General features: G+C 42.8%; 1 protein-coding gene across 1 annotated transcript in view; it reads left to right on the forward strand.

Annotated features, from left to right (window-relative positions):
• Positions 1-25700, forward strand: part of LOC115475154 (anion exchange protein 3-like) — an 82248-nt gene that overhangs the window by 43681 nt on the left and 12867 nt on the right. Inside the window, exons 11-15 of the mRNA XM_030210895.1 lie at positions 413-561; positions 4208-4402; positions 9226-9432; positions 17429-17518; positions 22490-22656. Of these exons, the coding sequence (XP_030066755.1) occupies positions 413-561; positions 4208-4402; positions 9226-9432; positions 17429-17518; positions 22490-22656 (808 nt within the window). The remainder of the gene's footprint in view (positions 1-412; positions 562-4207; positions 4403-9225; positions 9433-17428; positions 17519-22489; positions 22657-25700) is intronic.

Raw genomic sequence — 25700 nt, forward strand, 5'->3', positions numbered from 1 at the left:
TGATAGGTGGAAGAGGGAAGATGTACATAGCCCCGAGACGAAAGGGAAAAGTTCTGTCTGCATATCCGTGAGGAGAACAGGGAAGATTGTGTCTGAACACCCTCAAGGGGCCAGGGAAAGGGATTTTGATTTAGGCTATTCTTTTTCTTTGTAGTTTGAAATGAGTTCTATTCAGGTACACTAGGAATTTTCCTGTCCCAGAGAGCTCACAATCTAAGTTTTGTACCTGAACTAATGGAGGACTAAGTGACTTTTCCAAGATCACAAAGACTAGGAGAGGTCATATCTGTATATCCACAAGAGGAGTGGGGAGGCTGTGTCTGCATGCTGCTGGGGGTCTGGGGAGGGGAGAAAAGTTCAGCTGCATCCTGAGCTGTCTGCAAACATGATTAATAATATTTTTACACCCTAGGAGAGAAGACTGAAGGACTAATGGGGGTGTCGGAGCTCCTCATTTCCACCTCGGTGCTTGGGATCATCTTTTCCCTCCTTGCAGCTCAGCCAATGCTCATCATCGGCTTCTCGGGGCCCCTGCTGGTGTTTGAGGAAGCTTTTTACAAGGTGTGTAGACGTCTGTGAGTCAAGCTTTCATTGTCTCTGCCCTACCATCCTGCACATGGCCCCACACCACTGAATTCAAGGGTCTACTGAACCCCACAAAGACCAAGTTAGTACTACAAGAAAGATGAGTCCTTCTTCTTAATTTGCATCGCTCCCCTTAGTCTGTCTTTCTCATATCTATATCTAGTAGTTAATATCCAGCTAGACAACACCAGTATAAAGTTAAACATATTCAGGGATTTGCACATATCCGTATTAGTGCTAGTATTTTAGACATTTAGATGTATAATGCACACATAAATGTGAGCGACTAGGTTATAGAATTTCTCTCTGTGTGTAAACTTTCTACACTACCTGGTGAGGCCACTGTTACTGTAACACAGCAGCACAGCCGTTCACTTCTCTGCACTCCTTACAGCAGACCAGACGTTCCTAGCAAAGAGACTCACACTCACAAAGAAAGTGTGTTTGTGTGCAAGCTCTCTGCTCTTAACAGTGCTTTTCACTATCCTATATAATAATTTGCACCTCCAACGTTCCATGTCTGGCTGCCTGGGTTCGTAACATCTCCTGACATCAGCCAGCCTCCAATGTTCCATTCCCCCTCACTGCCCCGCCCTCGCGTCAAGACGTAATGACGTCAGAGGGTGGAACAGTGAGAGGGAAGGGAACGCTGGAGGCGAGCTGATGTCAGGAGGGATGTTACAAATGGAACGGAAGCCAGCGCCAGCCAGCCAGAGAACGTTCAGGTACAAATCAAGGGGAGGGGAGGGCAGAGGAGAATTGATGGACATGGATGGGATGGGAAGACAGTAGAGGAGAGAATCGCGGGACACGGATGGGAAGGCAGGGAAGAGGAGAATCGCTGGACATGGAGGGGAGGGCAGGGGAGAGAGAGAAAAAAAAGTTTACGACAGCCTTCCTAGGGCCTGTTTCATTGTTGAGGAAACAGGCATAGTTCCACTAGTTGAGTATATTTTGTGATGTACAATCTTTAGTTGCAGCACACACAGAGTTTCTTTAAGACACACAGGTCAAATCAAGTAGCCCATCTTTCTGCCTATATCTTAGCCCTGAGTGTGCTGTTATTTGCTTTACTTCTGTCTAAGCCTGATATTTTTAAATTTTCACCTCTTTTTTTTTTTTTTTAACCCTCTAGTCTGCAGCTAACAAGCCTTCCTATCCCTCTGAAGTCAAGAAAATAATGAACAGAAATGGTGTTAACTTTCATTTTCTGTTTTCTGCTGGCATCATCAGTCATGGGATTTGGAAGAAATAAGGCTGGAATAGACTTGTTTGGCTGCTTGTCAAAAAGTTTCAATATGGTTGATGAAGTGACTCCTCCCTTCCCAAGGTGGCTCCACTGTGTCTGGTGAAGCAGAGAGAGGGGATGTTTACCTGGTCCCATATACTGTAATGGATACAAAAACAAATGAAAATCAATGATTTTTAGGTCATGTGGCCATGTGGTTAGTTTAATGGAATCAAACCGTTAATGTACTCATTTGTCATGTTTATCATTAGATTTAGAATGAATGTACATCCCAAACAAGAAATTCTAGCTAGTCAGGCTCTACATAAACAACCCTATCTTCTCTCATAGCATTGAAGAGGTCATCAAAACCAAAAATACTTAGGCCTTCTAACTTTCTATTACAAGGAATTCTAACTGGACCCAAAAAACGAAGTCCTGTCTAATACAAACTCTCCCCAGTGCCCTGTTATAGGGAATTCTAGCCCACGACAAAGAGCTAAATCAAGTTCTTTAGACCTAGGGGCAAAGGATTAAATAGGGCCTTGCTGAGTCTTTTGATCTTGATTAGAAGGGAGATAGGATAAAGCCAAGGATCAAGTGGGGTCTAAGGTATTGTAACTGAAAAGGAAATTGGCCATATCAGATTGGACTTAGGGTCTTTTTCTGCAATCATAGTCTGTGTTTTACCCCAGAGCATGGTGAGTAGTCACAGGATCAGCATAGCTTTACTGTTTACCTTAATCATTGGTCCTCATGGTTTCAGCACTGGTTGGATGTATGTCCTGAGTTCAGCTGCCAGCCCTTGGTGTGCAGAACATACTCATTGACGTGTATAGAATGAAGGATGAAAGACACGAGTCCTTGATGTGTATGGAACGTGGACATGTCTAGAATGAAAGAAAGACACAGATCCCTGATGTGTGTGGAATATACTTCTGAACATGCATAAAATGAAGGGTGAAAGACACAAGTCCTTGAAGTGTGCAGAATGTATTAGTGGACATGTATAGAACGAAGGGTGAAAGACACAAGATCCTGATGTGTGTGGAATGTACTCGTGGACATGTATAGAATGAAGGGTGAAAGACACAGGTCCCTGATGTGTGTGGAACGTACTCGTGGACATGTATAGAACGAAGGGTGAAAGACACAGGTCCCTGATGTGTGTGGAACGTACTTGTGGACATGTATAGAACGAAGGGTGAAAGACACGAGTCCTTGATGTGTATGGAACATGGACATGTCTAGAATGAAAGAAAGACACAGATCCCTGATGTGTGTGGAATATACTTCTGAACATGCATAAAATGAAGGGTGAAAGACACAAGTCCTTGAAGTGTGCAGAATGTATTAGTGGACATGTATAGAACGAAGGGTGAAAGACACAAGATCCTGATGTGTGTGGAATGTACTCGTGGACATGTATAGAATGAAGGGTGAAAGACACAGGTCCCTGATGTGTGTGGAACGTACTCGTGGACATGTATAGAACGAAGGGTGAAAGACACAGGTCCCTGATGTGTGTGGAACGTACTTGTGGACATGTATAGAACGAAGGGTGAAAGACACGAGTCCTTGATGTGTATGGAACATGGACATGTCTAGAATGAAAGAAAGACACAGATCCCTGATGTGTGTGGAATATACTTCTGAACATGCATAAAATGAAGGGTGAAAGACACAAGTCCTTGAAGTGTGCAGAATGTATTAGTGGACATGTATAGAACGAAGGGTGAAAGACACAAGATCCTGATGTGTGTGGAATGTACTCGTGGACATGTATAGAATGAAGGGTGAAAGACACAGGTCCCTGATGTGTGTGGAACGTACTCGTGGACATGTATAGAACGAAGGGTGAAAGACACAAGATCCTGATGTGTGTGGAATGTACTCGTGGACATGTATAGAACGAAGGGTGAAAGACACAGGTCCCTGATGTGTGTGGAACGTACTCGGGGACATGTATAGAACGAAGGGTGAAAGACACAGATCCCTGATGTGTGTGGAACGTACTCGTGGACATGTATAGAATGAAGGGTGAAAGACACAGGTCCCTGATGTGTGTGGAACGTACTCGTGGACATGTATAGAACGAAGGGTGAAAGACACAAGATCCTGATGTGTGTGGAATGTACTCGTGGACATGTATAGAACGAAGGGTGAAAGACATAGGTCCCTGATGTGTGTGGAACGTACTCGGGGACATGTATAGAACGAAGGGTGAAAGACACAGATCCCTGATGTGTGTGGAACGTACTCGTGGACATGTATAGAATGAAGGGTGAAAGACACAGGTCCCTGATGTGTGTGGAACGTACTCGGGGACATGTATAGAACGAAGGGTGAAAGACACAGGTCCCTGATATGTGCTGCCTTCCTTTCCTCCTGCAGTTCTGTGAAAGCCAAGGCATGGAATACCTGACTGGTCGGGTGTGGATCGGACTCTGGCTTTTCATCTTTATCTTCATCATGGTGGCAGCTGAAGGCAGCTTCCTAGTGCGTTACATCTCACCATTCACACAAGAAATCTTTGCCTTCCTCATCTCCCTCATTTTCATCTATGAAACCTTCTACAAACTCTACAAGGTGTGGAAATCGGCAAGAGTTACAGGAGTGCTGTAAAAACATTGAATGTAGAGCTGCTATGTAAGCCCGGAACAAATGTTTACTGAGCCTGGTATTCTGCTCACTATAGCTTAGAGAAAAGGCATAGAGTTGTGCATTCACAATTGGATCTTTCCAATTGCAAATGTCATGGTTTAGGAACCTCTTAAATGTGGGGTGATAGCCCTTTTTGTCATGTTAAAGAGCTGAGAAGGGAAAGAACACAGAAGCAGAGGGTAACTAAATGACTTCCAGCCTGGGAAGAGACATTCAGAAGTTCTTTATTTATAAAGCTCCAGTCATTCTAGTGGTGCTTTATAAATAAAGAACTTCCAAATATATGCTTGCAGGCTGAAAGTCATTTTGTCACCCTCTGTTCCTGTGTTGTTCCCCTTTGATGTCTCGTGGAGGGTGTGTCCTGCTTCTGCTTTCTTACACAAGGCGCTGAGGTCTTTCATTGCAATAAATATAAGAATAGTTATGTTTTGCAGACCCTGAGCTTTTGAGGCCAGAGGTTTCTCCTTCAGAGATTCTCTTCAGAAGGAGCAACATGCTCCTGAAAACCTCAACGTCTTTGCATTATTCTCAATTTACTCCACAAAATTAGAAAGGAGAACCAAACCCCATAAACAGAAAAAGGTTTGTAAGGACAACTGGGTTTAAAGGTGTCATAGCGAAATCATTTTAAAGAACAAATCTTTCAATAAACCCACATCCAACAGCCTAAAAAATGATACGTAAAACAGGATTGATGTTGGTGATTGATTATACTATTTTAAATGTGTGTATTTCAAGAATGTTATTATAAAAGTATTCAACTTTAAAGAAATATTTAATAATAAACACTTAACTGTGAAGCACTGAATCCAGCATAAATACATGCCAATGTCTGATTCTAGTGTTCGGGCACAGACGTGCCTGCTTCAGGGGCTTGTTCAAGGAAAAGATCCACACCGAAGATGTACGCCCATTATTTCATATTCAGATCAAAGTAATATCATCTCAGACATTTTATATCTGTTTCTATTTGTGTGGTTTGACTCTTTTAATTTTCTGGCTTTGCTTTGATGCACAGAATGATTTCTCCCCCTTTTTGGTTTTTGTTTTCCAAATAAAAGTTATCACAACCTAGAACGAATGCAGATTTTTCCAAGAACAATATGGCAGTAGAATGCAGCGCATTGAACGTGTCAAACCTCCATTTGCATTCTAGTGTTCTACTTGTCTCTACAACCTCCTACCACAGTGAGTCCCAGAGAGTAACCATGCTACGTATGAGCTGTGAAGGACTTCCTTGAGTGTGTTTACACATTGGCTGACTGACAGTTTCATCACATGGTTTCTAATATCCTAAAACATCTATGAATAAGAGCTCTCCATTTCATTAACAAATCTGGCAACACTATGATGGTTGGCGATTTCAATCAACGAAAACCAAAAAACAATAACGTTTGCTTCAAATATAATGTGTTAGTCTCTAACAAGCTACTCGCTCAAAATGTCAGTTTCTATTCATGTAATATACAAAAAAAAAAAAGGAAAGAAAAGCACTGTGCAAAAAACTTGGAGAAAAAAGACCTCAGTAGAAAGATACCTGGAGGATTGGCCTAGTGGTTAGGGTGGTGGACTTTGGTCCTGAGGAACTGAGTTTGATTCCCCCTTCAGGCACAGGCAGCTCCTTGTGACTCTGGGCAAGTCACTTAACCCTCCATTGTCCCATGTAAGCCACAATGAGCCTACTACTACTACTATTTAGCATTTCTATAGCGCTACAAGGTGTACGCAGCGCTGCACAAACATAGAAGAAAGACAGTCCCTGCTCAAAGAGCTTACAATCTAATAGACAAGAAATAAAGTAAGCAAATCAAATCAATTAATGTGTACAGGAAGGAGGAGAGGAGGGTAGGTGGAGGCGAGTGGTTACGAGTCAAAAGCAATGTTAAAGAGGTGGGCTTTCAGTCTAGATTTAAAGGTGGCCAAGGATGGGGCAAGACGTAGGGGCTCAGGAAGTTTATTCCAGGCGTAGGTTGCAGCGAGACTGAAGGCGCAAAGTCTGGAGTTGGCAGTAGTGGAGAAGGGAACAGATAAGAAGGATTTATCCATGGAGCGGAGTGCACGGGAAGGGGTGTAGGGAAGGACGAGTGTGGAGAGATACCGGGGAGCAGCAGAGTGAGTACATTTATAGGTTAGTAGTAGCCTGCCATGAGTGGGAAAGCGCAGGGTACAAATGTAATAAAAATAAATAAAATATGTCAGTCATTGACCAGAAAAAAGCTCCCCTTATATTCCACTCAATCAAAAATCTTAGAAATGATTTACTAGCATTGAAATAGATTCTTATATCTCTAAGACTGAGAAAAATTGAACGATTCCATGTTATACAGCTCATAACTGTAGAGACTGAATTAAGCAGTCCATGTCTTTATAATAAACAGATTTTCAGGTAATCCAACTGGTACTTAACTTTCACAAAATAATTTCTTAATATTTTAGCTTGGAATCTTTACTTATCCTCCTGACAGGGGCTCCCTGTTTTGCCAAACCGCTACTTCAAGGGAACTCATTCTGTTCAATATATTAACCCAATATAGACTGGATAAATGTCATGTTAGGAAACGCTCAGGAGGTAAAGTTCCTAGATGAAATAAATGATTGTTTCATGGAGTCACTGTTTCAGGAACTAACAAGCAGGAGAACAATTTTATATCTTGTCCTTAGTGGAATGCAGGACTTGGAGCAAGAGCCAGTGGTGTTGGATCCACATCATAACATGATTAAACTGAAGATAACTGGACTGAAGACAGTAAGGAAATCAACCGCATCAGCATTTAACTTTCATAAGGGCAACTATGATAAAAAGAAGAAAATGATTTAAGAAAACAAAAAGGAGCATGGATGTTTAAAAATACACCAGATGGATTCCATGTATTAAAAAAAGGTGGAGGAAAGGTGAAATGACGGTTGGCATGGTTAAACATCTTTCAAAAAATGGAAAACGGATCCAAATGAAGAAAACAGGAAGCAGTATAAACACTGGTAAGTTAGGCGCAAAGAATCGATAAGAAAAGCAAAACGAGAATTTGAAAAGAAGCTTTCCGTAGGGGCAAGAGCTTGTAGTATAAACCTTTTTGGGGTACATTAGAAGCAGAACGCCTGTGAGTCAGTTGGACTATTAGATCGTCAAGTAAAAGGGGAAGTCAAAGAGGACAAGGCCATAGTGGAGAGACTAAATGAATTCTTTGCTTCACTCTTTACTGAGGAGGATGTAAGGGAACTACCCATGCCACAAATGGTATTTAAAAGTGAAGATACGAATGGATTCAAAATAATCTTGGTGAACCTGGAAGATTTAATAGACCAAATCAACAATCAAAAAAGCAGCAAATCACCTGGACTGGATGGTATACACTCGGGAGTACTGAAAGTACTCATTTCAGATCTACTGTTTGGAATCTGTAACCTATCATTAAAACTGTTGAAAAGCAGACAATGTAATGGCAAATTTTAAAATGGATTCCAAGCATGATCCAGGAAACTAAAGACAGAGAATATTATAAAGAAAAAATAACACTAAGGTGTCATTTTACTCGGGTGCACCAATGGATTTAGTGCATGCTAATGATTATATACTTATGGGCGTCTTATCATTTAGCACACGTTAAATCTTATTGCATCTTAGTAAAAGGAACCTTAGATAAATATGGTTGAATGGGAAGTTTTGCCTCGCCAATCTGTTCTGCCATTTGAAACCACTATCAAAGTGGTTAAAATCAAAATTATTAGAAAACAAAAAAGAACTCCATCATATAATAGAATAGAAGGTGCTAGGCTAAAAAAAGTTTTTAAAGCCCCGTGCATACGTGCATCTGCAGGACAAATAATCAAAGGCAACAGCCTGAAAAGCTATTTTGGGCCCTGAACTTCTTAGAGGAAAGTTCAGCCCTAAGACTACGAGGTAAAATGGTCTCAAAACAAAAGAGCCCAAACAAAAAAATGCACTTTGTGAGGAATTCAGTAACGTTCAGCCAAAGTTAAGCACTGGGATGATGTCACTGAGTGTGAATTCTCTAAAGTCAGTTCCCCAAGGAACTGTCATGATGTAATACCAGCTTAGCCCGCAATTTTGTGCCTAACATTAGGTGCTATGATAACTCTTTTACCACATTCTCTGGCAACGAATTCCAGAGTTAATTACATGTTGAGTGAAGAAAAAGTTTCTCCGATTTGTTTTAAATTTCCTACATTGTAGCTTCATCACATGCCCCCTAGTCCTAGTATTTTTGGAAAACGTAAACAGACGGTTCACATCTACCTCTATCATATCTCCCCTCAGCCGCCTTTTCTCCAAGATGAAGAGCCCTAGATGCTTTAGCCTTTCCTCATAGAGAAGTCATCCCAACCCCCTTATCATTTTCATCGCCCTTCTCTGCACCTTTTCTAATTCCACTATATCTTTTTTTTTTTACATACAGCGACCAGAATTGAACACAATATTCGAGGTGCGGTCGCACCATGGAGCAATAGAAAGGCATTATAACATCATCATTGTTGTTTTCCATTCCTTTCCTAATAATACCTAACATTCTATTTGCTTTCTTAGCCACCACTGCACACTGAGCAGAGGGTTTTAACGTATCATCAACGATGACACCAAGATCCTTTTCCTGGTTGGTGACTCCTAATGTGGAACATTGCATCATTTAGCTATAGTTTGGGTTCCTCTTTCCTACATGCATCACTTTGCACTTGCTCACATTAAATGTCATCTGCAGTATTTTATAAACTCTGCTTCTCTGCCTGTACAGGTATTTCAGGAGCACCCTCTTAAGAAGTCCTACCCCCTCGACCTTCTGTCTGGAGGTAACAGCAGCTCTGTGGCTGCCAAGGAAAATACTACAGGAATGAAGATGCAGCCAAACACAGCTCTGCTGTCGCTCATACTGATGCTAGGAACCTTTTTCATTGCATTCTTTCTGCGCAGGTTTCGTAACAGCAGATTTCTAGGTGGAAAGGTAAGAGCCAGTGGTGTTGTCGCTTGGGGGGAGGGTTGGGGAGAAGGACAGAGACAGGATTAGAATTTCTGTACGTAAACATTTTCTGAAGCTTGTACTGCACACAGCAGTCAGGGTTTTTGGCTGTGAAGATATTTCCCACCTGAGATCATATTTGTAACCTTGTAAAAAGAAAATAAAAGTAAATGATTGTAATAATAAAAGTAATGCTAAGCCTCCCAGCTAGTAACTCCAGAGAGAAACAAACAACTCACAAAGCAAAGTGAAATATCAGGTGAAAAGAAAGATTCACTTCCAATTTAGTTTGGTAGCACAACTGTAGGTATTTTCTTTTGCATACCTAATCAGTCGAGGCAGCCCCATGACCAGGAGTTTATCCCCTGGTCCCTGGTGATCACTTTTGAACACAAGATTAACTATACTGGGTCAGACTAATGGTCCATCTATCCCAATATCCTGTTTCCAACAGTGGCCAATCCAGGTCACAAGTACCTGGCAAAAATCCAGTGGCTTCCCCATGTATACAGTATCTCAATAACAGACTATGGATGTTTCCTCCAGGAACTTGTCAAAACCTTTTTTAAACCCAGATACTCTGACTGCTGTTACCACATCCTTAGGCAATGAGTTCCAGAGCTTAACTAGTCGTTGAGTGAAAAAATATTTCCTCCTATTTGTTTTAAAAAGTATTTCTATGTAACTTCATTGAGTGTCCCCTAGTCTTTGTACTTTTTGAAAGAGTAAAACAAAATCAATTCACTGCTACTCATTCTACACCACTCAGGATTTTGTACACCTCAATCATATCTCCCCTCAGCCCTCTCTTTTCGAAGCTGAAGAGCCCTAACCTCTGTACCCTTTCCTCATACGAGAGGAGTTCCATCCCTTTAATCATTTTGGTCGCTCTTCTTTGAACCTTTTCTAATTCTGCTATATCTTTTTTGAGATACGGCAACCAGAATTGAATGTAATACTCAAGATGAGGTTGCACCATGGAGCGATACAGAGGCTTTGTAGTTTAAAACTATGGGGAAAAGAATTTCACACTGTTTGACCAAGTTAATAAATAAAGTTTGCTTTTTATGAAATTCAAACTGTTTTTATCAATAAACCTACAAATTCTCTTGAATCCCAATCTTTAAGTCACCAAAGCACAGAGCAAAATAATGATCACTTACCCAGAGAGATGTCCTCTTCTCTCAAAACTCCCTCAGAAAAGGGCAGTTTTTGAGTCCTAGGCAAAGTTCAACATTCCTGGCTGTGGTCCTCTATATGTTAAGGAATGTCATAGCCCCAATCAGGATGCAAAATGCAATGTGAAATCTTTATGGAGAGGTGTATACTGAAGGGGTTATACTGCCATCTGCTGGTCAGGATATAGAAACAGAACAGTGCTAACAGAAATTGGGAAGGCTAATAAAATTGGTAACACAACAATAATGAGAGACTTCAATTAATCCAATATTGATTAAGCAAATGTCCTATCAGGACATACAATATTAGAGATGTAAAGTTTTTGGATGTTGGAACTGAGAGCTTCACGGAACTGATGAGATTTTTACTTGCAGGGTGAGGGGTAACAGTGGTGGGACCACTTGGTAAGAAGCCTATTTTCCAGCTGTACTATGTACCTTGCAAATCACATAAAGGGCAGATCTATAACCTGGGTGCTTACATTTATAATGCATTAAGCAGAATATTAACAGTTATGAGTGTGTGTGTGCCCACACTTCGCATACGTGTTATCAGGGTAAACACCTGCTTAACTTATATGGTGCACTTACGCCAAATGATGCTTTTCCTAGTGGATAGTGTCCAGTTTTTCTCCTGAGCCACGTAGAAACCCCTCAATACTAATTTTGGGCTGAAGTTTTGGTTTTGGATTTTCTTGATACAAGAGCTGTATCTCTCGTTTATTGTTTTTCTGCAAGTCCTTTCAGATACCCCCACTACTGACTGGATAAATGTCAAGTCAGGGAATGCTGGGAAGGTGAAGTTCCTAGATGGAATAAAAACTGGTTCAGAAAATGACAAGAGGGAGAGCTATTTTAAATCTAGCCCTTAGTGGAATGCAGGACTTGCTGAGAAACGTAAGTTTTCAGGCCACTTGGCAACAGTGATTCTAACATGATCACTTTTGAGATAATAACTGGAGGGAGGACACTAAAGAAATCTGCTGTCACAGCATTTAACTTTCAAAAGTATGATAAAATGAGGAAAATGGTTTAAAGAAAAAGCGAAAAGGAACAGCGCAGAGATATATAACCAACAGAAGAAAGAAGGTGTTGATGCTCCTGTACAAGTCACTCGTGAGCAGTAGCGTAGCTACAGGTGGGCCTGAGTGGGCTGTGGCCCATCCAATTTGGACTCAGGCCCACCCAAAAAACTGTGGCAGTCTTGCTCTGGCTGGTGGACATCCCCAAACCTCATCAGCTAAAGACTTCCTCCTCCTCAGGCAGCCAATGCCACACACCAGCCCCTCTGCACATGCTCAGTTTTAACCCATGCGGAAGCACTTAGCATGTACTGACTACTGGCAGCGGCATCAGCTCAAGTCAAGTGCTGCTAGCTGCTGTTTGGAAGAGCACTGGCTGCCCGAGGAGGAGAAAAGCTTCAGCTGTGAGGTTTGGGGATCCCCACTAGCTCAGGTATTTAATATTTTGTGTTTGAGGGTAGGGGGAGAGGCAGACAGCAGAGCGGAAGGGGGCCAGGAGGGGTTGAATTTCCTGCCCATCCATTTTGGGCTCAGACCCACCCAAAATTGGCTGTCTGGCTACGCCCCTGCTTGTGAGGCCCCACTTGAAATACTGTGTTCAGGGTTGGAGACCGTATCTAGCTAAAGACATAAAAAGACTTGAAGTGGTTCAGAGGAAGGTGATGAAAATGGTATGTTTATTTATTTATTTGTTACATTTGTATCCCACATTTTCCCACCTATTTGCAGGCTCAATGTGGCTTACATAGTACCGGAGAGGCCTTTGCAGGCTCCGGTGTGAACAAATACAGGGTGATGTTGTGGTAAGATCAAGTTCATGTGACACAGCCACATTAGGGAATCGGAGAACGGAAGAGTTGTGTTATGTTGTGTGCACCACAAGACATATGAGGAGAGACATGACGACCCTGGAGGAAAAGAGGGATAGGTGTGATATGATAGACATATAAATATTTGAAAGGTACTAACCTACAAACAAGCCTTTTCCAGAAACAGGAAAGCAGTAGAACTGGAGGACATGAATTGAGGTTGCAGGGGGTTGACTTAGGAGTAATTTCAGGAAGTGCTTTTTTACAGAGAGGTTGGTGGATGCCTAGAATGCCCTTCTGCGGAATATAGTGGTGACAAAAATAGTAATGGAATTCAAAATGCATAGGATAAAACACAAAGGATTCCTATATGGAAAGAGGAGTGTGGTAGCCGTGTTAGTCCACTCTTAAGGTTATCAATAGAAATCAAACAAAATAAAACATGGAAAAGAAAATAAGATGAGACCTTTTTTATTGGACATAACTTAATACATTTCTTGATTAGCTTTCGAAGGTTGCCCTTCTTCGTCAGATCGGAAATAAGCAAATGTGCTAGCTGACAGTGTATATAAGTGAAAACATTTAAGCATTACTATGACAGTCTGACAGGGTGGGAGGATGGGGGTGGGTAGCATGGGGACATCAAAGCATATCATTGATATTCTAACAGGATGGGTGTGGATAGGTGAGGGGTGGGGTGATCAACAGAGACATACAGCTTTATGGTTTATAATGGGCTAGGAACCCCAGGTCCTTGTTAAGTCCTTTCTGTTGGGTGTTAAAATAATCAATCATTCTGGAAAGAGAATGGAAGCAAAACAAACTTAGTGGTGCTTAGACGGCAAGTCCATTAATTGGGAAATAAGGTCAGACTTCTATAATCTGTGCCCTGATTATGGTTAGACAGATCTGGATGGACTGGAGTGGACTTCGACAGCAACTTCAGTAGTTGGGGAATAAGATCAGTGCTGAGCAGATTTCTACCATCTGTGCCCCGAAAATAGCAAGGACAGATCAAGATCAAGTATGCACGTGTTATATCGCATCATACCATATGCTATGAGTTTATCTTATTTGGTTCATCTTATGTTGCTACTAGTAAAAAAGGCCTGTTTCTGTTTTAAAGGAAACGGGCGCTAGCAAGGTATTCCTCGGAGTATGTATGTTTGAGAGAGTGTGTGTGAGAGTGACTGTGAGACATAGTGAATGTGCGAGTGTGTGTGTGTGTGTGTGACAGAGAGAGAGTGAGACTGGGTGTGAGTGTGTGTGTGAGAATGAGAGTATGTGCCAGGGTCGTCCCCCCCCCCCCCCCCCCCGTCTGTCTCCCAGTTGCAGGGGGGTCTCCCCCTCTCTCCCAGTTGCAGGGGGGTCCCCCTCCCTCCCTTCCTTCCTCCCTTTTTCCCAGTTGCAGTGTCCCCCCTCCCTCCCAGTTGCATGGTCTGTCTGTCTCCCCCCTCCTTTTGTCCTTCATGTTTTAAGGCACTGTCTATCCAGTTGAAACAGCTTTAGACTTGTTTCAGATGGAACAACAATTTTAAAACGCCAATGTGAAGCTGCAGCTCTTAGGTTTGCTTGGTTTTGAGTGTATACCAATGACGGCTGCGTAGGGGAGTGGAAACTGAGATTAACCAATGGGCTTCCTTGCTTACTGTAGACTTGCGTTGCTCACTTCCACTCCTGTGCATTAAACGTCCTGCAGCATCTCATAGGTTTGCTTCGTTTGTTTTGAGTGAACGGGGATGACGGCTGCGCTGGAGTCGGCCCCGCTGCTCTGTCCCTCCCCCCTCTTCTGAGTCGACACTGGACCCCGACGGCCGGCCTGAGCCCTCACCCGGCTCCTCCACATTGTTCAGTCGCCGCAGCCGCTCGCTCGCCGTCCTCCCTCTTCATCCTCTCTGACAGTCCAAATCTCTTGGAGAGGGAGGGCGGCGGCGTTTTTTTGAGGGTGGGTGGTTCGGGAGGTTGGCAGCCAGTCTCGAGCGATGCCTAGGCAGTTCCCTACTCCTCCCCTTGCCTGGGTCGCTGTTTGCTGCTGGCTGGGTCGTGGTTTGTTGTTGAGGGTCGGGCTGGTGACGTCACCCCCAATCAGTGGGATTCCTGACGTCATCTTGATCTACAGCACCTAGCAGACCATGGGAAGCCAGGCAGCTTTCGAACGTTGGAGGTGAGAATTATTATATAGGAAGGGCTGAATATTACACTTAACTGCATAAGTTTTAGCGGCCAACATATAACCAGATATTCAATGACGGTGTCCAGACATGTTCTGGCATTGAATATCCAGAAATACAGCCGGCAACAGACATAAAAATGCTGACTACCACTGGTTGAATATCAGCCGAGTGTATACTTTTATCATGCACCTTCTTTAATATAATTCAACTTTCCCAGCAGACAGTGCGTATGCAAATTAGCTCCAGATTTTCCCCAGTTAGAGACAGAGAATATACAAATCGGAATTCACATTCCACAAGTGAATAGCACATCCACCATCAGTCTCTTGATTCAGTTGAACTTTTCCAGGCCCTTTCTCTCATTAAGGAGACCAAGATATAAAGACACATAGTTTGAGTATCTTCCGTACGCAAATTGGCTTCTCAAACCCAACCCACTAGCAACTTGTGAGGGTTCTCTTTTCAGTCTTTTTCAGCAATAGCAAGGGTGGCTTTCTTTAATAAACACTACACAGCCCAGCCTTTAAGAGCCACCACAACCTGGATGATACCAAGCAGATAATATTCAAGCATTCTCCAATACCATCCTCCATCCTCGGATGTTTTTAAAAGAAAAAGAAAAACGCCAACCAATTGATCCCTACTGACTTTTGCTTTCTGTTCAGTCTTTGAGTTTCAACAAAAGAGTGCCTTCTTCATTTTCCTTTCACAGGCTCAGAACATCCAAACTTTAGTTCTGGGGTAACAGGCTTTTCTCCCGGAGCTTCTCCAGCCATAGACTGGTCCCAGGTTGGGATCTTCTCTTTCTTTCTGCTCCTCCTCTCTTCTGGTATCTCGAGGAGATTTATATGTGTTCCTGGATAGCTCCCCTCTGCCTCCTCTGGGCTGGTCTACTTCCTTAATACTGCAGCTAGGGGATTCCCTCTCGCCTTCCTCCTTCCCTTCAATACTCCCTGTGGATAGGGACTTCTCTTGAGCTCCAGCACCACCTGTGGCCAACCATCAGCCATCCCACAGGGAGAGGAGAATAAAAATGAGACCTCTGTATAAGAGCTATCCATCATGGGACACTGCTCCTGTCACAATATATACAGAACAGTGAGAACATGCAGACACCGAAATTATGTGCTTATTTGAGGTCTCAGTACCCAGTCAAATTACTCTCAAATTTCCTGCATGTCCCCTTCAAGCTCTGAGTGTCACAGCCATACACATGTAAGCCACAGCTGTTGTAAAATTCTTACTTGTATATCCAGGGCGGGTCTTAGCAAGTGCGGGGCCCTGTGCAGACCAATTTGGTGGGGCCCCATCCTAGCCCCGCCCCTACCCTAGCTCCGCCTCCACCCTAGCTCCACCCCATTGATAAGATTATTCCAATTTTAGAAAAATTTTTTATTTATGAAATTTCAAATAAAGACAAATGAAGCTCAACTTGTATAAAAAAACTGACTGAAATAATAAGCACAATGCTATCATCATGAAACCTCCCCTCCCCAGAAATTATTCAGTTCAAGTCCACTACAATTAGTAGTTCCAATTCTCATAACAAAGGAGAAAATAAGGAAAAATATTAAGAAAAGATCCAGCACAGTGCTACAGTGTACAAGGTATGCCAGGAATGCTTTATCTGCCTATGGCTGGAGAGAGGTTGAATGACTCGATGCGGTCCCAGTCCGGGTCGGAGCGGAAGCACGAGGCAGAGTTGAGGCACGCTGAGCCCTATGCGGCCGCCTTGGTCACCTCTGCCTAAGACCGGCCCTGTGTATATCTATGGTTTTTTACATGGGTAAATCAGATTTTTCACACTTTAAAATGGCATCCAAATCTTCAAATGTAACCTCCATATATCTACTTGCCAAAACACTACCATGTTTTTTCACTATCATGATACCCAAGATCCTGTAACTACTACTAAATGTATACTTTCTTATACAACTCTTATATATTTCTTAAATACTTCTTATGTTTGTTTGTTAATATACTATCATGTTTTATCACTATCATGCTACCCCAAATCCTTCAGTTATCACTAAATGTATACTTTTTCATGTATTTCTGTTACTCATGATGTATTGTAAGCCACATTGAGCCTGCAAAGAGGTGGGAAAACATGGGATACAAATGCAACAAATAAATAAAAATATAAGCATTAGCAAAATCTCGATCAGCAATCACGTTTTCCATATCTAGATTATTGTTAACTTTCTGATAAAAACAGAAGGGACAGTGATGAGATAATACAGCAGCTGATTCTTGTTGATCATTTCCCTCTGGATTCACATTGATAACTTCCATTACAATAATGAATTAATCTGGTGTTGTGTTTGTATGTTTATAGCCTTGATGCAAGTCTTCTGCAGTCTGGAGGGACCATCTTTTCCTGAAATGTATCATTTCACTCATTTCCTGCAGTATCTTTAGATGAATTTCATCCCGTCCTGTCCATCTCTCTCTTGTCCTGCTTTTAGGCTGCAAGTGGTTTTTTTGGGTAGTCTTTGGTACTGTACATTCCAACATCGGCATACAGGATTTGCATGTTCAAATTTTAATTTGATTGTGATGTTTTGTGTAGTAGGTCTCATTTTGTTATGAATGTCAGTTTTTTAAACTGTCTAACACTATGGACAGAGAAACTCTATTGATAAGTAAATAAACATCTAAGAAATTGCTCTTTCTAAACAGCTCTGCCAGTGGCACATTCAGAATTTTGGACTGTTTGAGGGCAGAAGATACTGAATACAAACTTAGATCGACTCTTGATCGCTAAACCTTCTTAACTTCTGTTGTTTCCTCTGCAGGCCAGACGCATAATTGGTGATTTTGGAATTCCAATCTCAATCCTTGTGATGGTCCTTGTTGACTATGCAATCAAAGACACTTATACACAGGTAAAAGTTTACACATGCACACACACGCACAAGCATGCACACAAGGTTGTGAATCTGGGAAGCCAGGGTTCAAATCTTGCTTCTCTCACTGATGCTCTTGGTGACCTGGACCAAGTCACTTTACCCTCTAATGCAGCAGGTACATCTAGACTGCAGATGTATTCGCCATGAGCTTGGCTTTGGAAAACGTAAGAAATAAACCATATCCAGGGCCAGATGCACTAAACAATCGTTAGAGCCCTTTCCTTACCGATTCCCTTAGCGAATTGGTAAAGAACGGGCATGCATTAAGGAAAGAGAATGCAAATGAGCTGCTCATTGTAGCTCACTTGCATTCTCTATTCCATCGTTAAACAGTCGGTCAATCTTGTTGTGATTGGCTCAGGGACTTCCAGGTCTCTCAGCTGAGTGAAGCACTGCCAAAAAAGACGTTTTTATTATTGCAGGGGAGAATGAAGGCCAAAATGGGCGGTTTTTTTAGATGGGCGTCCTCAACTGCACTGTCCTCTGGATCGAGCCGCATTGGAGGGGGTGAGCAGTGCGGCGTCTTGGGGGGGGGAATGATGACCAAAATGGACATTTTTTTTGAATGGGCGTCCTCAACTACACTGTCGAGCCACATTGGAGGGGGTGAGTGGCACGGCATCTGGGGGGGGGATGACCACCAAAATAGACGTCTTTTTTTAAAGCGGAGCGCTATTTTTTTGTTACTTTTGTAGCAGTTTTTCAATCCCGCGCAGCCCGAGAGGTACAGACCTCTCGTTAGATTTTCCAGCGTTAAGGCAATCAGAAAAGGTTAGTGCATCTCATTACAATAGGGTTTCTACACAATTTGCTCATCTGCATTCCGTTTTCATTAGCTGCTACTGTTGTCGGAAAAAAGTCTTTAGTGCATGCCAGGGTTTACTACTTGCTCGTTAATGGCTCGTTAAGTTTAGTGCATCTGGCCCCCAATCTACACACACATACCTGCACCCAGATAAATCCCAGGGTTCTCGTAACACAGTGCATGACTCCTTCTCTTCAGTAATATACAAGACGATATACAGGCCTGAGTGGAGGAGTAGCCTAGTGGTTAGTGCAGTGGACTTTGATCCTGGGGAACTGAGTTTGATTCCCACTGCAGCTCCTTGTGACTCTGGGCAAGTCACTTAACCCTCCATTGCCCCTGGTACAAAATAAGTACCTGAATATATGTAAACCGCTTTGAATGCAGTTGCAAAAAAACTCAGAAAGGCGGTATATCAAGTCCCATTTCCCCCCTAAGAAAGCAAATAGAATGTTAGGTATTATTAAGAAAGGAATGGAAAACAAAAATGAGGATGTTATAATGCGTTTATATCACTCCATGGTGCTATAGCACGGAGAGAGTAGTGGATGCTTGGAATGCCCTCCCACGGGAGGTGGTGGAAATGAAAACGGTAACAGAATTCAAACACGCGTGGGATAAACATAAAGGAATCCTATGCAGAAGGAATGGATCCTAAGGAGCTTAGCCGAGATTGGGTGGCAGAGCCAGCCGGTGGTGGGAGGCGAGGATAGTGCTGGGCAGACTTATACGGTCTGTGCCAGAGCCAGTGGTGGGAGGCGTGGCTGGTGGTTGGGAGGCGGGGATAGTGCTGGACAGACTTATACGGTCTGTGCCCTGAAGAGGACAGGTACAAATCAAAGTAGGGTATACACAAAAAGTAGCACATATGAGTTTGTCTTGTTGGGCAGACTGGATGGACAATGCAGGTCTTTTTCTGCCGTCATTTACTATGTTACTATGTTATGGTGCTATAGCACCTTGAATATTGTGTTCAATTCTGGTCACCGCATCTCAAAAAAGATATAGTGGAATTAGAAAAGGTGCAGAGAAGGGCGATGAAAATGATAAAGAGGATGGGACGACTTCTATATGAGGAAAGGCTAAAGCAGCTAGGGCTGTTCAGCTTGGAGAAAAGGCAGCTGAGGGGAGATATGATAGAGGTCTATAAAATAATGAGTTTTAGTTGAACGGGTAGATGTGAAGTGTCTGTTTACGCTTTCCAAAAATACTAGGACTAGGGGGCATGTGATGAAGCTACAAAGTAGTACATTTAAAACGAATGAGAGACTTTTTCTTCACTCAACGTGTAATTAAACTCTGGAATTCACTGCCAGAGAATGTGGCAAAGGCGGTTAGCTTAGCAGAGTTTAAAAAAGGTTTGGACAGCTTCCTAAAGGAAAAGTCCATAGTCTGTTATTGAATGGACTTGGGGAAAGTCTACTATTTCTGGGATAAGCAGTATACAATGTTTTGTACTTTTTTGGGATCTTGCCAGGTATATTGTGACCTGGATTGGCCACTGTTGGAAACAGGATGCTGGGCTTGATGGACCTTTGGTCTTTCCCAGTATGGCAATACTTACGTACTTATGCCTGTCGTTTGGTCTTCCTTCCACCTTTTTTAATACTTGGAATACATCTTCCAAGGTGGCAATTTTAAACAACGTCCATGCCTGTTTAAAATCTTAACTTTGTGCCTCCTTCTTGATTTTTTTTTTAACCATTTTTCTCAATTTATCACAATTGCCCTTTTCAAAGTGAAATGCTGCCACCATAGATTCCCTTAGAGTCTTCACTGCAGTTATGACCTCAAATTTGATAACGTTATGATCACTGTTGCTCAGCAGAATTCCTCTAAGGACTAGATCTAAAATAGCTCCCCTTCTTGTCGGTTCCTGAACCAGCTGCTCCATGAAGTAGTCATTTATTTTGGCTAGGAATTTTACTTCACCAGCATTTCCAGACATGACATTTATCCAGTAATCATGCTTCCAGGCAAAGATAAGTGATACAGTTTATTTTGCTGCATTGATTTTATACATTTTCATTAATTGAAACCATTTTTTTTAAAGTTTCTTTTTGAGTTTGATGAACGTTTTTTTTTTCATGTTGTTTGTATTTTGAACTGGTGCAGTTTGTGCCTTTTGTGGAGTTTTTTTTGTCTCCTTTTGTTTAGGAGTCTTTTTCACCACTATTTTTCGCAGAATTTCAAATTTATAGCCCAACAAGGCAGTGCCATTGATTTATACCCAATGATTGAGATTGGTCTCTAGCTGTACTGTTCTAAGCAAAGTATACTTGTTCTAGGCAGAGTGTAGTGTAGCTTAAACAGTCAGCATAAACCATCCCCCAAGCAGAAGCTTCACCAGTACAGTCTCAATTCTTAAGCAGATCTTTATTGTAGTACTCAAAAATAAACAAAAGAAAATATGCTTGTAAAAGAATTGTTGCCTTCTGCACATAGTCTGTATCTAGTCACCTCAGAGGCAAGGAGATGGCCAGAACCTTAGCCCAGCTGAGAGGAAAAGCTGTAACACTCAAGGAAAATAAGGGGGAGAACTCAGAGAAAATAAATGGGAAATGACTTAGGTAAGTCTTTGGGAGATGACTTGGGGAAAAGACTTGGGACGATGACTATGGGATATGGTGAAACATCTTGATGGAATTACAGTAAATTAAGGAGGGATCAGTCCCTAGAATATCTGCTAATCACAAAGGCATGCTAGGAAGACTGGGCTTTCTCATATAGCCCACAGAGGCAGAGAGGAAGGGCTGGCCTAGCTCGGAGCTAGAGCTAACAGCCAATAGGGAAAAACTCACAAGTAGTCAATCAGGGAAACTGCAAACTATAGGAAAAGCAGTCCTAATGCACAGTTCTATCTACTATACAAACAATGCAATTAAATACAACTAATACTCATACTCAATATACACAACAATACACCCTGCCTCCGTGAATAAACAGAAGCACATATGAGTCTTGTTCTACTGGTATATCAAACATTAAAGCTCTGATTAAACAAATCAGAAATGTCCTTTATAGCAAATAGCTCATTAGCTACTGCGTTCCATATATAAAGTGCATAGATTGGAAATGATCTGGTTTGAGTTGATTGATTCCTGCCTATGCTTAAAGAAGGAATTGCATAGCACTGTCTCTGCAGTTGACATCCCTGGCAGATAATTAATAAATTGCCCTGTGAGAAGTATACATTTCTTCCTGGTACGTATCATTGAACTGTCCTCTGAAATAACCAGGTTTTGAGCCTGAAGAATTTGAAATCAACATCTTCAATAAACATCACTGTTTCTCTGTTTCTGGCCTGGCTGCTGTAATCAGGGGCGTAGCCAGACAGCAGATTTTGGGTGGGCCTAGGCAAGAAGTGAGTGGGCACCAAATGTTCTGTCCCCCACCACCACATCAAGAAAATATCTCAGCTGATGGGGAAATGCTTCTCTCCACCTTAGTAGTCTGCAGCAGGCATGCGCTGAAAACTGAACATGCGAAGGTGCCAGTATTGTGGAGAGCAGCATTTTCATTACCATGTGCTACTGTTGAATGGGCCTGAGCCATAAGTGGGTGGGCCCTGGCCCACCCAGGCCCACCTGTTGCTGTATCATGAACCACTTAGAGTTTTCTAATAAACTTACAAGGTAGCCCCATCCTGTAACAGTGACTGAAGTAAGACCCTCAGAGCTGTCTCTTCCAGATAGGGGCGGAGTGATCAAATCAGCTGCAGCTTTCCATATCCCTTCCCACCCGCCCTCCTCCTTCTTCAGGTCCCCAAAACTGATGTGAATAGTTTTCTTTATATTGAACATTAATCCACTGTTCGCCAACCAGTCATTCACTTTCTGAAACACTGATTTCATTGCATACTTCTACTGAGAAGGATTCCATTTTGGATTTAACTCATTCAAGTACTGGAGGTATTTTCCTGTCCCTGGAGTGTTCACAATCTAAATTTGCACCAGAGGGTTAAGTGACTTCCCAAGCTCAGAAGGAGTTGAAGTGGGATTTGAACCCTGGCTTCCTTGCTTCTCAGCCCCCTGCTTTAATCATTAAGCTACTTTTAATGTTATATATTTTCTTGGTTGATTCTTTTTGCTGGATGTGGATGAATTTCATGCAACTCCTGATCTGCTGTTTCTCATGCTCAGAAACTGAATGTGTCATCGGGACTCTCTGTCACTGCCCCACAGAAGCATGGCTGGTTCATCCACCCTCTGGGCAGCAGGAAGACCTTCCCTATATGGATGATGTTTGCCTCAGCTGTCCCAGCCCTTCTGGTTTCTATTCTGATCTTCATGGAGACACAGATTACCACGTAAGTGAATGTGGAAATGGAGCTGTGGAGGGGCATAATCGAACGCGAACACCCATCTCCATGGGCGTCTATGTCCGAGAACGGGTACGTGAAGGGGTGGGACAGACCGTATTTTCGAGAAAAAAATGGGCGTCCATCTTCAGCTTCGAAAATACGGTTTGTACGGACCAAAATGTCATGGATTTGGGCGTTTGTTTTTTTAGCGATAATGGAAACTAAAAACGCCCAGCTCGGAAACGTCCCAATCCAAGCCATTTGGTCATGGGAGGGGCCAGGATTCATAGTACACTCGCCCCCCTGACATGCCAGGACACCAACTGGACACCCTAGAGTTCAGTGCGGTGGATTTCAGACAACGCTCCCACATGCATAGGTCCCTTACCATGGGTGCTGAGCCCCCAACCCCCTCCTCCAAAACCCACTACCCACAAATGTACAACACCATAGCTCTTAGGGGTGAATGGGGCACCTACATGTGGGTACAGTGGGTTTTGGAGGCCTCCCATTTACCACCACAAGTGTTACAGGTAGGGGGGATTTGCTTACTCTATTTATTTTTTGTCTATTAGATTGTAAGCTCTTTTGAGCAGGGACTGTCTTTCTTCTATGTTTGTGCAGCGCTGCGTACGCCTTGTAGCGCTATAGAAGTGATAAATAGTAGGTTAGTAGTCTCTTGTAACCAGAGCTAATGTTGTGATGTCATAATGCCTCAGGCCACCAATAAGAGCCAACCTCATCAGTGATGTCACAATGGCTTGATTGTCCTATAAGTACATAAGTACATAAGTAGTGCCATACTGGGAAAGACCAAAGGTCCATCTAGCCCAGCATCCTGTCACCGACAGTGGCCAATCCAGGTCAAGGGCACCTGGCACGCTCCCCAAACGTAAAAACATTCCAGACAAGTTATACCTAAAAATGCGGAATTTTTCCAAGTCCATTTAATAGCGGTCTATGGACTTGTCCTTTAGGAATCTATCTAACCCCTTTTTAAACTCCGTCAAGCTAACCGCCCGTACCACGTTCTCCGGCAACGAATTCCAGAGTCTAATTACACGTTGGGTGAAGAAAAATTTTCTCCGATTCGTTTTAAATTTACCACACTGTAGCTTCAACTCATGCCCTCTAGTCCTAGTATTTTTGGATAGCGTGAACAGTCGCTTCACATCCACCCGATCCATTCCACTCATTATTTTATACACTTCTATCATATCTCCCCTCAGCCGTCTCTTCTCCAAGCTGAAAAGCCCTAGCCTTCTCAGCCTCTCTTCATAGGAAAGTCGTCCCATCCCCACTATCATTTTCGTCGCCCTTCGCTGTACCTTTTCCAATTCTACTATATCTTTTTTGAGATACGGAGACCAGTACTGAACACAATACTCCAGGTGCGGTCGCACCATGGAGCGATACAACGGCATTATAACATCCGCACACCTGGACTCCATACCCTTCCTAATAACACCCAACATTCTATTCGCTTTCCTAGCCGCAGCAGCACACTGAGCAGAAGGTTTCAGCGTATCATCGACGACGACACCCAGATCCCTTTCTTGATCCGTAACTCCTAACGCGGAACCTTGCAAGACGTAGCTATAATTCGGGTTCCTCTTACCCACATGCATCACTTTGCACTTGTCAACATTGAACTTCATCTGCCACTTGCACGCCCATTCTCCCAGTCTCGCAAGGTCCTCCTGTAATCGTTCACATTCCTCCTGCGACTTGACGACCCTGAATAATTTTGTGTCATCGGCGAATTTAATTACCTCACTAGTTATTCCCATCTCTAGGTCATTTATAAATACATTAAAAAGCAACGGACCCAGCACAGACCCCTGCGGGACCCCACTAACTACCCTCCTCCACTGAGAATACTGGCCACGCAATCCTACTCTCTGCTTCCTATCTTTCAACCAGTTCTTAATCCATAATAATACCCTACCTCCGATTCCATGACTCTGCAATTTCTTCAGGAGTCTTTCGTGCGGCACTTTGTCAAACGCCTTCTGAAAATCCAGATATACAATATCAACCGGCTCCCCATTGTCCACATGTTTGCTTACCCCCTCAAAAAATGCATTAGATTGGTGAGGCAAGACTTCCCTTCACTAAATCCGTGCTGACTTTGTCTCATCAGTCCATGTTTTTGTATATGCTCTGCAATTTTATTCTTAATAATAGCCTCCACCATCTTGCCCGGCACCGACGTCAGACTCACCGGTCTATAATTTCCCGGATCTCCTCTGGAACCCTTCTTAAAAATCGGAGTAACATTGGCTACCCTCCAGTCTTCCGGTACTACACTCGATTTTAGGGACAGATTGCATATTTCTAACAGTAGCTCCGCAAGTTCATTTTTTAGTTCTATTAATACTCTGGGATGAATACCATCAGGTCCCGGTGATTTACTACTCTTCAGCTTGCTGAACTGACCCATTACATCCTCCAAGGTTACAGAGAATTCGTTTAGTTTCTCCGACTCCCCCGCTTCAAATATTCTTTCCGGCACCGGTGTCCCCCCCAAATCCTCCTCGGTGAAGACCGAAGCAAAGAATTCATTTAATTTCTCCGCTACGGCTTTGTCCTCCTTGATCGCCCCTTTAACACCATTTTCGTCCAGCGGCCCAACCGACTCTTTGGCCGGTTTCCTGCTTTTAATGTATCTAAAAAAATTTTTACTATGTATTTTTGCTTCCAACGCTAATTTCTTCTCAAAGTCCTTTTTTGCCCTCCTTATCTCCGCTTTGCATTTGGCTTGGCATTCCTGTTACTTTCAGTTGGTTCTCTTCTCCACTTTCTGAAGGATTGTTTTTTGGCTCTAATGATTTCCTTTATCTTACTGTTTAGCCACGCCGGCTGACGTTTAGTCTTTTTTCCCTATACTTGGCTCACTTTTATTACATAGCTCTTTGAGCAGGGACTGTCTTTCTTCTATGTTTGTGCAGCGCTGCGTATGCCTTGTAGCGCTATAGAAATGCTAAATAGTAGTAGTAGGGGGATGGGCCTGGGTCCGCCTGCCTGAAGTGCACTGCGGTACCCACTAA

The sequence above is a fragment of the Microcaecilia unicolor genome, chromosome 7 (assembly GCF_901765095.1).
Source record: "Microcaecilia unicolor chromosome 7, aMicUni1.1, whole genome shotgun sequence".
Classification (NCBI taxonomy): domain Eukaryota; kingdom Metazoa; phylum Chordata; class Amphibia; order Gymnophiona; family Siphonopidae; genus Microcaecilia; species Microcaecilia unicolor.